This window comes from Chelmon rostratus, chromosome 2 (genome assembly GCF_017976325.1).
Source record: "Chelmon rostratus isolate fCheRos1 chromosome 2, fCheRos1.pri, whole genome shotgun sequence".
NCBI lineage: Eukaryota > Metazoa > Chordata > Actinopteri > Chaetodontiformes > Chaetodontidae > Chelmon > Chelmon rostratus.
In genome coordinates this window covers 9,493,380-9,508,752 of record NC_055659.1, presented here as the reverse complement: position 1 = coordinate 9,508,752, position 15,373 = coordinate 9,493,380, and the positions used below count along the sequence as shown (strand labels likewise).

General features: G+C 42.6%; 2 protein-coding genes across 4 annotated transcripts; both read right to left on the bottom strand.

Annotated features, from left to right (window-relative positions):
• Window positions 1-530: 530 nt before the first annotated feature.
• On the bottom strand, window positions 531-3,735 carry manbal (mannosidase beta like). 3 transcript variants are annotated; one of them, XM_041947621.1, is made up of 4 exons: window positions 3,589-3,735; window positions 2,982-3,171; window positions 939-1,097; window positions 531-892 (listed from the first exon to the last, which is right to left on the bottom strand). In XM_041947621.1, the coding sequence occupies exons 2-3, from the start codon at window positions 3,129-3,131 to the stop codon at window positions 987-989; spliced, it is 261 nt and encodes an 86-aa protein (XP_041803555.1). In that variant the 5' UTR covers window positions 3,132-3,171; window positions 3,589-3,735; the 3' UTR covers window positions 531-892; window positions 939-986. The 3 variants fall into 3 exon arrangements, with proteins under 3 accessions (XP_041803555.1, XP_041803547.1, XP_041803565.1); XM_041947613.1 differs by having other exon boundaries at window positions 531-1,097; window positions 3,589-3,734; XM_041947631.1 differs by having other exon boundaries at window positions 531-1,097; window positions 2,982-3,135; window positions 3,589-3,708.
• Window positions 3,736-3,852: 117 nt separating this feature from the next.
• On the bottom strand, window positions 3,853-15,082 carry LOC121613889 (nuclear factor of activated T-cells, cytoplasmic 2-like). The gene is made up of 10 exons (XM_041947590.1): window positions 14,793-15,082; window positions 12,650-13,637; window positions 12,359-12,530; window positions 11,636-11,838; window positions 10,922-11,094; window positions 10,464-10,604; window positions 8,503-8,558; window positions 8,156-8,288; window positions 6,225-6,878; window positions 3,853-4,710 (listed from the first exon to the last, which is right to left on the bottom strand). The coding sequence occupies exons 1-10, from the start codon at window positions 14,917-14,919 to the stop codon at window positions 4,664-4,666; spliced, it is 2,694 nt and encodes an 897-aa protein (XP_041803524.1). The 5' UTR covers window positions 14,920-15,082; the 3' UTR covers window positions 3,853-4,663.
• Between the last annotated feature and the right edge of the window lie 291 nt (window positions 15,083-15,373).

The window sequence follows — 15,373 nt, the reverse complement described above, 5'->3', positions numbered from 1 at the left end:
CATAGCCAAGTAAGTTATAAAAATTGTTTAGAAAATACTGAATATTACCTTATTAATATTATAAGATGTACATTTAGGGTGAAGTGTGAACAAAAGTGACCAGCTACCCCAAATGCCTTAAAACACAAACGTGTTTTCCTTGAGGCATATATTGTATTGGAAGTATTGTATTGGAAAATTCAAGTTTTTAACAACACATTTTCAATAACAATTCCTTAAATTTGGTTCTTAGATGAAACTATGACATACTTGTTTGGTTTAATCTTCCCGTATTCCTTTTCATTTTTGATACTGTAACCACTATAGGTATCATCAATGGTGTCTGAATTTCATGTAAATGGTAAGAGAAAACTCATTTATTAAATACACCTCACATGCAATGAAACTATTCTGGTGCCACAAAACTCGAGCTACAAGGACGTCATAGTGTATTTCACCATACAAAGAGAGTAAATATAATGATCTCATTCTGACTCAAACCAAACCTGACTTAAACCAATTTAGCAATGAATAGAAACACCTGAAGTACATGACTATACAGTGTATTTATTTGTCTGTTGCAATCCAAATACAATTCCATTATTGATATTCGATTTTAAAAGAAAACAAATATAACAAATACAGTATGTAGCCGTAGAAAAACAAATGTCAGCAAACACCGTGCTTTTACTCTCTGTAATCTGAATAATGTGGTGTTGAATGTGAACAGAACATACAGTTCAAGGTCATTCTGAAGTGTCTTAAATTCAATGCATGTCATTTTTTATTGTCGGAATATGACAGTAGTGTTTCAAACATCTGTAGTGATAACTGTACTGGTAAATGCCAATGTTGACTCACTGATGACTCCACACACGCAGTCACACAAGCAGGTAACACACACACACACACAGACACACACACACACACACACACACACACACACAGACACACACACACACACACACACACACACACACACACACACACACACACACACACACCATCTATCGCTTCTTTTTACTCTCTTTCTTTGGTTTCTGTCGAATCTGGGGTGCTGGTCCTTTAGGTTTCTTCATTTGTTCAGTGGCCTTGCCATCAGTGGACTCAGTCTCCTCCTGCAGAGCAAACACAGGAAGCATTGTACATCAACATTTCAAAACAAATCCCCAGTCTTTTTAAATATGGTGTAAAAATACATGACCGCTGAGCATAATTAGATAACTGTGTTTGAAGATGTACTTGGAGAATGATTTTTGCCATCTGACACCTTGTGCACAGAATTTTGCAAAGGTATTACATGTAAATCTCATCATGAAACAGTTTGTGCTGTATACTATACACTGTGCACAGTGGGTTATATGTGTTTTAGTAATGCAGTTTTTCATCACGCCAGATAATTCAGATTCTGTGTAAATGTATTTCAGAGTTTTTGGAACACACGCACGCACTCGCTCACTCCAAACAAAAGAAATTTAGACGTGTTTCAGCACTTTCCCTCTGTCAGCACTGTTTCTGTGAATGCAACAGCAGGCTGCTGTGAAGGATGAAATGGCGACATACTGTGGAGAGTAATCAGTGCATCTGAAAATAGAATAATTAGACAGTGGATTTAATTGCTCTTGTCTATAAATAATCTCTCCTGACAGTTGTTAGTATGGAGATTCGAGAGAGCCGTTGGTGGCTTTGTCTTCATGGACATTCAAAAAATAAGATATTCAGCACTACTCTTGCTGTCAAAAGTGTGAGCTTTTTTTGTGGACAAATTACAAAGGCATGCTGTATATTGACAAACTGCATAATGTGACGTCAGTATACGTATGAGAAGACACCAGTCATTTGCACTGGCTGACGATTAGCAGCTAGTAAGTGAACTTGGCTGCATGGTGTCACTGCACAGTCTTAAGAACTGTCACCTTTTCTTGAGCCACATATATGGACAGGTGACAAATTACAGGGAAAAACTAACATTAAGTATCTTAATGAGGTGTTAGGCCACCATGCGCCACCAGAACAGCTTCAATGCGATTTGGTATTGATTTGACATTTGATTTGTCTGTGGAACTCCATTGGAGAACACCATTCTTCCAAAATATATGCCCTCATTTGGTGCTGATGATGGTGGTGGAGCGCTGTCTAACATGTCAGTCCAAAATCTCTCCAAGGTAATTGAGTATAAAGCCACTGGATCCTCTCACATTAGGGGTCAAGCATTCAGGCCTGTATGTACTGTCCTCTTGGTGTACACCACACATGCACTCACCCACTTGTTGAGAATATGGTGAGGGGTGGCTCATCTGACCATATCACTTTTTTCCACATCTCTGTAGACCAGCAACGATGGTTTTTGCACCACTGAACTCTCAAATGTGCATTCATCTTTGTAATAATGGGTTTATGCACTGCAACCCTACTATAATATCCCTCTCTATGTAATTGTCTATGGACTGTTCTCGCTGACACAGTCTGATCACATCCTGCATTGACATTCTCAGTCACCCGAGTTGCTCTTCTGTTTTTCCGTACATATCGCACTAATGTACAAGCATCATGGTAATCAAATGTGCGCTGTCGACCACGATCTCTGTCTCTGTTTACTGATGTGTTGATGTGTTCCCATAAAGCTAAATGCAGCTGTCACTTTAGTCACTGTTCCTATTGAAACAAGAGCCAGTTGAGCAATCTTTGCGACTGAAGCTCCTGCCATCCCTGCTCCAATAATTAACCCTCTTTCAAAGTCCTCTTCCCATCCTGATATGGAATCAGAATCACCTGGGCCTGCTCAGCATTCAAGCTCCCTTACAAAAAGTGTGAATAAGATTTTAAATCTGAGTTGGAACCCTCATTGAATACACCCAAGCCATTAATTTGAGCAAATGACTGACTCTAATCTCGTTCTAAAATTGCTGCCCAAGTCTAGATTTAGATACAATCATAGGGAAGAAGGGGGAACAGACTTCCACGCAAGACCTGCTCCTCTCCCTCCCTTGCAGTCTACCTACATGTTCATGCCCCTTGGAAGTGGGGAGGATGACAGCCAGGATGCAGATGAGCTGGAAGATGGCACCCAGGAACAGCCCATAGCGGAGTAGGCTCTCTAGAAAGGTGGGCTCAGGGACCTCTGGAGGGGACAGGTCCAGTTCTGCAGACATGATGCTGTTGAACGGATACTTGGTCTGTTACTCTTCAGTGCTGTAGATGTTCAGACAACAGGATCGCGGTTAGCTGGGAGATCATCATTATGACCGCGCACCCTAAAGTGATGTATGGATCACTGACGGGGTTTAATGGGGTCCCAGACAAAAAGGAGAAGAGTTCATCTGCAGTAAGTATTCCCCAATGTTCTCTCACTGGCCTTACACAAACTGTAAACAGTTGACGTTACGTACAATCTTAGAAATGTGAATCAAATGATGTATTCTGCTCTGACATCGCCACGCTAATTAAAAATATATATTTACTGTGTATTTATATTACTGAGAATCTGACGGGACACTTTGCAGCGCAATTACGGCTCTTTCACAACGCAGCAAAGCAGTGCGGCGAGATTTTTAATACATAGCTTTGAGCTATAAATGAATAAATTAAGCATGGGGAGGAAAAGCTTACCAGTAGCGGGAATGTTTCACTCTTTTTGTCGTCACAGGAATGTTAACATTAAAGTCAGGACAGAAAAATCATAAAGCTGTGAGACACTATCAAGAAAAAACTGCTAGTTTAGCATACAGACGAAGGGAAAAAAAAGTCGTTTAGCGGAAATGATGTCACACTTGGGTTACCCACTTCCGCTCCGGTAAAGGATTGGCTTGAAAATATCGCCTCCTAGCGTTTGTCATAGATACTACGTCAAGCTTAATAAATAAATAACGGTATATTTTCATTATTAGTATTTTTATTATTTTATTTTATTTAAAAAAACAAAACCTTAGTTACAGCTGTTTCTAGTACATTCTAGAAAGTACTGTTAAGTATTGATCTAAGTATTTTTAAGCATTTTAATTAAAATATTTGCCTTTAAGTAATACACTGAATATTTAGACATTACTGTCTTACTGTTTTGACCTACACACCACTGTAATCATCATGACTTCCTGTACTGTCTACCATTAATTTTTCTCAGAAAGAAGATTACTTTTTAATCTTAGAAATGATATATTAAATTAACTTCAATGCAAAGGTCATTGTATAAGGTCATTTTAAACAATACAGAACAGAATTGTTTAATATAAAATATTTTATACATGCTTACAGAGAGCAATTGTACAAATATATATGAACAGAGATAAGTCAAACAGGTTAAAATAAACTCACAATAGATGCACAGTCTAAGGTACCACACATGGTGTACTATCTTTGCTAAGGATAAAAAAAAGTATGGCAATATTAAAGGCTAACAAACAGCTGACCTGTTTTTCCATGTGAACTGCTGTAGCTGAGTTTGAAAAGCGAATGTTGCCCAGTTGAACCGCCACCCTTCCTAGCTCCACAGAAACATGATGCTATTCTGAAATACTGGCAAAATACGCCTATAGCAGATCAGTTTCATTGTTTTTTACTGCAAATCTTACAAGTACAAGCTTCCTCTGAGTCAGTCAGGATTTTATAGTTACTGAAGTCCACATATTATGCACACAGCTTAAACTTAAAGTCTGATGGACACCAGCGTTGCTGCAGGCCTGCAGGATCACTCTCCATTGTGGCCTTTCAGGTCTCTTCTTATGATGTCATTCACTGGAAAACATTAGAAACAGAGGTGAGCAACTTTAATGTTCACAAGATGATTATTTGATATGTGATTATTTTAAAGGAATTCATCTTGTATTCTCAGTGTTTCATATGTATTAGTTTTATATTTATTTTTACGTAAAATTTTGATGGCATAAGTTTTTGTTGGTTGCTGTTTTCGACTCATTCATCCTCAAGTTACTTATTTGATTTGTTGGAGGCTCAGGGGATGGTCCTGTCTACAGCAGTGTGCTTGACTGATTTTTGTAGATATTCTAGGAATGCAGCAAACCTAAACTCCAGAAATGTTCCACTTTCACACATAGGTCAGTCCAACAATGACTTACAAACTCTCCAGTGATGTGAAGTACTGCAATTACATTAATGTCCACTGGATGTCCCTGTTTTATTGAACACAGATTTGTGTGTAATGGTGTCTGGACTGATCAAGGACGGTTTTTGCACCTGAATCTTTTGACAGAAAGAATAAAAACATCATTAATATTAAATCTAATCTCATAATAACTAATAGAAATAATGACATTAACACAGTAGTGTGTACTGCCTCTGATGCTCAGTAAAACAGATTGTTGTAGTCACCTAAACTTTCACTATTACCTCAGTCTGCGTCAGCGACCAGAACAAAGGACATTGCTGCTTTTTTTTTTTTTTAACCACAGGTGTGTCTGCATGTATTTGCTAATACAGTAAACTTCCTGTTCCTGTCTCCTATCACAGAGGCTTAAACAGAAACGTCACCCTGCAGAAAAGTCAGGCTACATCACTTGTTCTCTCACTTCATGGTGGTGTTTCTTGACCTTCTTCATCCTCCTCAAAAACAGTCAAGGGCAAGTTGATTTATTTCAAATTAGACTGTGCGTACTCACTCTTCAAGTGTGTGTATGTGTGTGTGTGTCAGATTGAGACTGAAAGAGACTGGAAAGTGAATAGAAAGGCCCAGCAGAAAACCACAACGCAGGATTTGCAAGCGTACAGCTGCAGTGTGTGCGTGTGCTTTTGCAGAGTGGACCACAATACCCGTCCTCCAGTCTCCAGTATGTTACTTCAAAGTTGAAGCTTGTTTTTTTTTCTTGATATTCCTCGATTTAATTGTTAGTGAAGCAATTAATGCAACATTTTCTGCAACTTAGCTGAACATTTCAGTCATCTGTTTGCTTGTTAGAGACTTTTTAAAACCGACAAAGTTAGTGAAGGGTGGTAAGATGTAAATGCGTTGCCAATTACTCTCCCAATACAGTTGTCTGCACGAAAGATTACAGAACATAAAGACTCACTGAGGTACGCTTACAATGAACTATTTCACACAACATGACTGATGGCAAAATTGCTTTAGCTGCCAGGAAAGAACAAGCTGTGATTATAATTAAAATTATACATAATGACACACACTTTTGAGTTCAAACCCTGCATACGTCCGTGCCAATCTCTACATTAAGTGGGCTTGCTTGTCGGATTGTCAGAGACCCGTTTAGGAGAACAATACTAACAGTTCTACTCACCATCCTCCAGGTAAGCATAGCGGAGGTTCTCCTGTTTGACTGTGACCCTCTCTGGAGCTCGTTCCTCATGGTTTCCTCTCCCAGAGTTGATCTGGGTCAGACGCTGGCCGCCTGGCTCCACTCTGCCTCCAGCCTTCCCTTGAGCTTGACCATGGATGTATCTTGAAGGTGGTGACTTTCCCAGAGGCAGCGCTGTCTGCACGAAACTCTGATGTCTTGACATCAAACAGGCCTCAAATGAATCACCGACGTGAGGACCTTCGTCCAGTTTGGCCACAGGGGCTCTGGCACTGACACACTGGCTGGGAGCGGAGGCAGGGTGGGAAGCCATTGGTGAACCGCAGAGGAGGGCAGTGCCACAGTTGCTGTAATGCTGGTTTGCAGTGTGGTACAGCATGGGGCTGTTGATCAGAGTGCCGGCTCTGGACTGGTAATAGACTGATTGGTCGTCCAGTGGATCGGGGGTTAACATGTGGGCTCTGGGGTCTACAGTGGTTAGATGGTACAGTGTTGGAGAAATATTCAAGGCTTGATGGTTGCTGTCTTGCTCCAGGTGATGATAGAGTGACTTTACTGACAGGCCAGTCAGCGAGTGAGTGTCTGAATAGGCGTACGAATTCAACTGGTAGTCATCCAGAGGCTCTGCTTTAATAGCTAGAATAAAAAAGCAAAGATTATTTGGCAAAGGAAGAGGAGAAAGATCAAAACAAAAGATTAACAGAAACAACAGTCTGAGGCTGTGCTTGGACACAGTGGCTCTAACATCAACGCTAACATCCTCGCAATGACAATGCACACGCACTGATGTTTAGCTTATTTACTGGGGGGGTCCATCTCAGTTTAGCCTGTTAGCATGCTAATATTTACTTGTTAAAGTGCAGCAGAGACTATTGGGAATTGGCATTTGTTTTACAGGTATCTGGTAATAAACCAAAGTACTGGGAAATTTAACATTTTTGACATGATGGTGGCGCTACATGAAAACTTAGAGGATCATCTATGTCACAAATGTCAAACCGATTCCATAAAGGGCCGTGTGGCTGCAGGTTTTCGTTCCAACCAAGGAGGAGCACACCAGGCCATCAAATTAACATTTAGGGATCACTTAGTTATCAGCTGAAGACTGAGATCTGCTGATTCATTGATTCCAGCCTGGTGTGCTCCTCCTCGGTTGGAACGAAAACCTGCAGCCAGACGGCCCTTTATGGAATCAGTTTGACAAGCCTGATCTAAGTCATTAGAATTTATCTTCACGAACACTGAACATTTGCAGCAAATCTCTGAACCACAAATGTCAACTCATGGTGCCGCTGGAGCAAAAATCAAGGGCTCATCACCGTGAGTGAATGTACGTCTGCATTCGGCTGTGGGTATTACATGCACTGTGGGTGGAGCGGATGGGCAAAAACAGTAGCAGAGTGACAAATTTTCCAGGTTTAGAGCAAGTGAGAGTTGTTCCCCTACGCAAAAACGTGTGTTGCGGTTCCCTTTCACTGCTAACAGCTACTGTCTGATTTCTTGTGAAATCTGTGTGAATAAGTATCCTAGACTTCGGTCACACTTGTGTTAAACTGTGTTTGCATTGAAATGCACCTTTAGTTGTTTAGCAGTTAGATCTAATCTGGTTAAAGTGTTGCCTTTTCACGTGAGTTTGACTTAATCAAAGGTGACTTAAGTTAGTGCACATTCGCCACATGAACAGCATCATAACCTGTTCAATGTTCTGTTTATGCTTATCATCATTAACTGGCATCAGTGTAAAAGAAAAGGTCCAAATGCATGTTATTGCATGCCGTCTTCCAGTGTGAGGTTTGCGTTGATAGAGGTGAGAACGATGGGGGCTGTTGACCTTTCCGTCACCTTACCGTCTCTCAAAGGTGCCCCTCCTCCTCCTGTAATGACAGAGCAGAGGTGCTAACAGGTATATGTACCTTTCACAGGAGTGTAGATGAAGTGCTGAGGCTGGCTGCGTTTCTTCTTCCCGTTGATGACGTAGAAGTTGACCTTGGCCGGGTGGGAAATGCTCCGGTCTCGATACGGAGGGATCTCGACAAATAGCATGTTCTGGTCGGGGATTGGGATACAACATAAAAAAGGTCACGCTTCAGACCGATATATCATGAAACAGAGTTGCGTTTCAAATCAAAATCAGCAGTCTATCAAAAATGAAATCATTTAAATGTGTTCATTGGTTTGCTGTTTTGCTTTCGGTTTTGAGCATTATGTATGTATGCTTCAGCATTAATGTGTCAGCGCAGGTGAGTGGAGGTTAACTCACTGCTTGTGTTTTGTCTCTGTCCACAGTGGCCTCCACCTCCCAGATTTGCTGCCCATCTGAAAGCAGAGGGAACACAGTGTGCAGCCATTGAAGCGGTGGAAGTTTAAAGCAGTACTTTGACATTTTGGGAATTATGCTTATTTGCTTTCTTGACGAGAGCTGGATGAGAAGATCAATCCCACTCTGGTGTCTGCACTAGAAATACGAATCTGCAGCGGCTAGTTAGCTTAGCTTAGCACTTAACCTGACGTTTTCACTAACGGTTATGCAGTATGATGAACTATTTCTGGGCTTTAGAGATGCCGGAAGGCAGATTTTGTCACCATCGGCAGGCTGTTTCTCTGTTTCCAGCCTTTGTGCTAAGATAAGCTGACTGGCTGTAGCTTTAAATTTACCGGACAGATATGTGAGCGGTATTGATCTTCTCATCTAATTCTCATGAACAGAGCATGTTTGATTGCTTGACAAACGATGAACTTGTGAGAAATCAGATGATGTAAAACGTTTCTTTAATTTACAGTACAGTACATTTACACTCATACGGTGGAAAACAAGTTCCCACCTCAATTTTTTACCTGCTGTTTCTGTTGTCTACCCACGCTTCGAAAAAAAAACAAAGCCTCTGCTCTGGGTCTGAATCTTTATCAGTCTGTCTAACCACATCCTGTTGCATAAAACCCCACGCCAAAGCAACGGGGAGGCTTTACATGCAGTCAACTGTACCCATCCTGCTCTAAAACCATGTAACCCAGCAAGTTTGTGTGGGCAGAGAGAGCAGAAACAAGGTGAGAAATTTCCATGTAGAAATAAACAAAAGTTGTCACCTCCAGTAAAAGTAATGGCTCATTTTGGCAGAATTAAAAGTGGGGGCTAAAGGAAGATGTGCGTCATTGAAAGCGATGTTGCCTGGGCGATATGCAAATAATCCGAAAATACAAATACTATATGAGTAGGTGGATACACTACAGCAGGATATTGCCACAGAGTTAACCGAGCGTTGCACAAAGTATGAGTCTATTTTAATCATAGAAAGCTGTTTGAACTCCAGATATAAACACATAACAATCACAGGTCAGCATAACAAACACATTAAGAGTTTTCACAATATCTGGATGCACAACATAATATTAAAAGGAAGGAATAACACGAATAGAGGAACATTTTGGGAGACTCGCATGAGAAGCCTAATACCACACTCATGCATGTCGGTAAATATTAAACTACCTACAGGAGCTGGTTAGCTTAGCTTAGCATATAGGCTTGAAACAGGGGGAAACAGCTAGGCCAGGACTGTGAGAAAATCCACCTACCAGCACCTCTATAATACATATAACCTCTAAAACCACAACATATCATTGTTAGCTAGCCTGGCTCTGTCCAAAGGTAACGATAAAGCTCACTAATTAACATTTTTTGTCTCCTAAGTGTACCAGAGTTTGTGGTTTTATGGGGGGTTAGGAGCTGGACTGGTTGGAGTGACTTCTTGTGGATTACTGAAATGTGCTGTGCTAATGATCTTTAGAGGTAGGCAAGTTTTTACCTTTGTACATGGCAAGCCTTGCTCTTTTCCTCTGCAGCTATTTATGCTAAGCTAAGTGAACTAGCTGCTGGCTGAAGGTTCATTCAGAGATTTATCGCATAGATGTGGGAGTGGTGTCAATCTTCTCATTTAACTCTCAGCAGAAAGCACATAAGAATATTTTCCAAAATGTTGAATTATTCTTTAATGTACAATATTATTATACAATGTGGATCATCTTTTTTTAAAGATTGTTTTGTTTGTATTATATGAAACAAAGGTCGCCAGCTAGAATCGAACCAGCAAAGGTTACGGCACACACTGTAAACATTCAGCTAGCACAACACTCCTTGTGGCTCAAATTTAGTACCTCTTATTTAGTTAAAATGAACTCTTCATGACTAGACATGTAGGTTAGTCATCAAAAATATTGCTTCCTCACCTTGTGTCTTCTCTGAGAATATCACTTTGGAGTCGGATGTGAAATTCTGTCCAGTGAGGACCATTCGCTGACCACCAAGTACAGAGCATCGGTCCTGGTCCTGCCTCTCGACTGCAGGGAGCTCCTGAGCTGAGCGCTGGGCTGAGGAAAACATGAAGACACAGCTGTGTAATGAAAGATCACACGGAGGTAAAAAATAAAATAAAATAAAACTGAGTGGGAACATTTTCAGGACAGTTTTGCTGATTGCTGACTCTTATATCCAAGCACGGCTATAGCGGTAAACTGCGTATGAATTCAAATGTTCATTTCTAAGAAGAAGAAGATATCAACATACTCTTTAGTAGTCTGAACAGCCATTAGGTTTATGCATATAGATATAAACAGTAGCATAAATCTAAAAAGATAAAAGATAAAACTGCAAGTTCTGCAATACTAGATGTCAAAGCACTCCTTACAGCATTCAATAGGATCAGAGGCGACCTGCAGAGACATGAGCTGGCCTCCAGGTTGAGGTACGTGGACACGAAACACCAAACGCACGCGGGTGTTTTTCCGTCCAATGTCCGTCTCGCCGTTCCTCAGCTCGATGTCGGCATTTCTCAACTTCAGGATTCCTACACAGTCAATCCTGTGAAATGTAAGAAATGACAGATAAAATAAAAAGTGAAACTAGGCCAAAGTGGTTTGCTGGGAACGCTCTCAGCTAGTTTTTCTTCTAACTCTGCCGCAGAACTGTTTCTGTTCACACGCAGTCCCAGTCAGACTATAGTTCGCTGATGTAATCTATATCTGTTTCAATTAGTCATATTTTTTCATCAAAGAAGTGACACTTTTAATCAAAACTACTTGTTTGCTAGTGTTTTTCAGTGATGCGTCGTACGTCAAGTTCATCAAAACTGCTGTAAGTGTCTGGTCGGCCTTTCCTGGAAAAACTGTCTGGCGCACAGGAAGTGATGCATTTTATGTTTCCGTTTGCGGCAACAGCAATTTGCCTGGAGCAAAAAGCTTGTAGTCGGCATGGGTGAGGAAGCGCAATTAACACAGAAACTGTATCAACAGAGAGTCTGCAACCTCCAGCAGAGCAAAATGCCACGTCTGCAGATCATTTCTGATTTACGTGTGATTTGGTTTGGTTAATATGTTTCCCACAGTCTCTGTGTGCTACTCACACCACTCTCATGTGGTTCTTCGGCTCCAGAGCGATCTCCAGCACTTTGGTCCCGTTCATCATCCTCTCCATACTGTGTGTGGTGACGGTCTTCCCGGTGATGCGGTGGACCTGGTAGAAGGCGTGGGGTTTCAGGAGCCTCTCGTCGGCTGTTCCTATGAAGACCTGCAGCCCCAGTGGAGCTGTGCCTTGGTACCCGCGGAGCTAATAAGAGCAGCAAAGGCGATTAGATGCATGCTTCACACTGAATTAAACTGTAATACCATTAATGTCCATGGCTGCAGAAATCTGTTTTCCCCGTGGGGATGATTTCACAGGTCACTGTCTAACTGGCATAGAAAGAACACAGTGATGCAAAGTTAATTTGTGCATATGTGCCAGGAAAACCAGCAGTGATGACTTAATTAACTCACCAGAGCAGCAAATAGACCAGACCCATGTACCAAAACTTGTATGATATGTCAATGTAGCTGATTTGTAATGATGAGAGTATTTATGAGCACTTTGTCCTAACAGTTTCTCCCTGTGGGAGTAGTGACGTGAGGTGCTTTCATTCATTTGCATGACTGTCGGCTTTACACAAACACAGCATAATCCAGGAAATACCATCCTCAATTCACAGTCCCTCCTGCTGCTTCATTTTTCTGGCAGCGTCACAGATATGAAGCTTCTTGCTTGCTTGCTTCTCCTTCTTTGCAACAATATAAAAACAAAAAAAAAGCACCTGAACTTCCGGATGCCCTCCGTTCGATGTCTTCACAGCTCCTCGGCTGCCCTCGGTCTCATAGTGAGCTCTGTGGTGAGATTTGGGCTGTTGCTGGATCAGAAGCTCGTACTGACCGGACTGACTGGGCAACGGCCGCTCTAAAGATGGAAGTGGAGTCACGGGCAGACCACTGAGGAAAAGACAGGGAAAGACAGTCAGAGGGAAACATATGTCAATTAAATGGTATACTAACTGGTCATGTGCTTACATTTGAGCTCTGTAAATAATAAGAAAGGACAAACAACACACCTGAATGCTCCATGGGGGACCGGATGAGGAGGAGGCCACACAGCTGGGAACATGTAGAAGGTTTCAGACTTGACTTCGGCTCCTGCCCGGCCCATCCTCTCCTGCTCACTGGCCCACTCATACTCGTCTCCATACACACAGTCCTGTCTTTGGGCCTGCAAATGTGGATTTCGCAAAACTGCAGAGGGCATCGCTCTGGGCAAGCTGGAGCTGAGGCTGCTCAGCATCTCCTCCAGGACCAGTGAGGAGGTCTGGGCTGCGGGCTGGAACTCAGCTTGGGCCTGGTACTGTTGCGGGTAGAAGGACCCCTGCTGGTCATGGGGCGAGGGGATGGGGCTGGGGCTCCGGGAGCGCTGCTTGACAGGAGTGCCCCCTTGACAGGAGTGGGATTCATAGGAGCGTTTTCCGGGCGAGGCGGAGCGGGAACGCTGGTGGGGAACCGATGTGGCGGTACGTTGGTGCTGGGGCAGGAGAAAGGTCTCGTCAGTGACGCTGTTGCGAGGCGACGCTCCTGGCGAGGAGTGGGCAGAAGATGTGTGGATGCCCTGGAGGCCAGGGCAGAGGTCTAAGCCAGACAGCCCTATGCCAGACCCTCCATTAGAAGGGGAGACGCATGGTGAAGCCACAGGGGAGTACGCCTCCGCAGGCCAGCCTGTGGAGGAGTTACTGCTGGCAGGGCTCACACACTCCCTGTAGGCCCCCAGAGCTTTGGTGCCAGGGCTCGGCTCCAGAGTCTGAGAGCTGAGGGAGTCACCCGATGGAGTGATCTCAATCCTGGGGCTGGGAGCAGGCATGGTCCCCGGTCTTGATGCCAGCCCCAGGGAGTCAAACACTGCCCCTGACAGGTGGTCTGTGGTGGGGCGAGAGTGGTGAGGGGGGAGGTCCTGACTGGAGGCTGGATGGTTGGAGCTGGAGATGTACGCAGCGTAATGGTCGACCACCAGCACAGGAGGCTCGTTGTCATTCTGAAGGAGAGCACCTGAGTCATCTGTCGATAACCGCAGTAAGGATTAATTTGTGCACACATTAAGTACTTGACCACTTGTGCTATCCTGAGATAAAAATAAGATGAAAATAATTAGTGTCTGAAGGATGAAATCAGTTATTTCATTAAAAAAATCTACCTCACTAAAACGAAATCTACACCTTTGCCCTCTTTGACAACTCCGGAATGTATAAATATGCAAATATTATTAATTTTACGTCTAACCGCTGGATGCTTGCACACAGGAGGCTCCAAGTTTCCACATCACGCTTGCATGAGTTATGTACTGGACCACTGAGATAGGCTGTGGTTCATCTAGACCAAAGCCTCACCCCCAAGAACAGTTTCCCTCCGAGTGCAGCTGCCCCACAGACACTGACTCTCATCAGGCTCCGTGGACACGACATGTCACATCAAAGTCGCTTTCTATTCATTACATTAATGCATAGTTTTGGATTACTTTCTCTGCACATGTGAACATTTGTTCTCAGTAGATGTTTTCAGTTTCCAAACATTGTACAGCTCTTTTTCACTTCAAAAATATATTTTTTTTACCTTTTTCATATTTGTATTGTTGTATACTTAAGATTGAGTTTTGCAGCACTTGTTTTTTGTTTTTTCTTTTCTCTTACTGTGCTTACTGTTATTCACCAGACACCAGGGCAAATTCTTTGTATCTGAAAACTTGTCAACGAACCCGAGTGTGAGGTCTCTACGTCATGTTGTACATCCACGTGTTAAATTCAGATTTAAGGTGAGAGCAGAGAAACTTGCCTTCAGCAGCAGGTGAATGTGTCAAACTCTGCACATACTGCACATCATTGTGCACAGGGAAGCTCAAACGTCATTAGTGCCAAGAAGAAAAACACATTTTAGAGACGAAGGAGACATTTTAATTTTGAAATCCATTGAACCGGGAGTCGAGTAGATTTCCCCCCTTAAAGGAGGCTCACAGAATAACATCAGTACCTGACAGCTAAGTGCTCACTGCTGATATCTCAAAGCCTCTTAAATACTGTTAAATACAAAGTCAACACAAAGTCACCATCTTAATACTGTATAATAAGAAAAAAACCCAGTACTAATTATAATAAAATACTATGAGAAGAACATAATGCAAGTGTAAGTCTCTGTAAAAGCAGAATAACTGCTACACACCTTTATGGCAGCCAACGGGAAAATCTTCTCCGGGTGAATTATACAGAAACAGGTCGGAGAAGTCCAGCTCCTCCTGGCTTATGTCTTGAGCCAGGCCCTCGGTGAGCCCCAGACCTCCAGAAGTCATCTCTAGGTTTGAATATTCAAATTTTCTTTCCACAAGGTTACAGTATCTGTTAGACTAACTCTCAAACTCGCCAACTAAATCAAGTTGTGTGCATAAATCAGATAAGTTCTCCCTGAGATACGTTTAAAACATGAGCAGCCACTCACATACAACATCCAACGCCGTGACAAGAAGAAACGAGCAGCGACAGACGCTTCCTGTCACTGCTGATGGTGACAAGCAGAGAGGAGGTGTGGACCTGCCTTTGTGTGTGTGTGTGTGTGTGTGTGTGTGTGTGTGCGTGTGTGTGTGTGTGTGTGTGTGTGTGTGTGTGTGCGTGCAGCTCTAGCTCCAAACGCAGGCCTCATTTCCTCCCGTGCGAGTCATAGTATACCTGCAGTATTATGAAATACAAAGGGAAGCACAGTACAGGCCCTACAGCAGTTCTCTGCTGTCATATGATAATGATATGAAA

Excerpts from the sequence above, each read along its gene's own strand:
- LOC121613889 (XM_041947590.1), bottom strand. The coding sequence starts at position 14,919 with ATGACTTCTGGAGGTCTGGGGCTCACCGAGGGCCTGGCTCAAGACATA. Across the intron at positions 13,638-14,792 it reads TCCCGTTGGCTGCCATAAAG|ATGACTCAGGTGCTCTCCTT; the intron begins GTGTGTAGCAGT and ends GGTTATCGACAG. Across the intron at positions 12,531-12,649 it reads GTCCCCCATGGAGCATTCAG|TGGTCTGCCCGTGACTCCAC; the intron begins GTGTGTTGTTTG and ends TCTTTTCCTCAG.
- manbal (XM_041947621.1), bottom strand. The coding sequence starts at position 3,131 with ATGTCTGCAGAACTGGACCTGTCCCCTCCAGAGGTCCCTGAGCCCACC. Across the intron at positions 1,098-2,981 it reads CTTCCAAGGGGCATGAACAT|GAGGAGACTGAGTCCACTGA; the intron begins GTAGGTAGACTG and ends TTTGCTCTGCAG.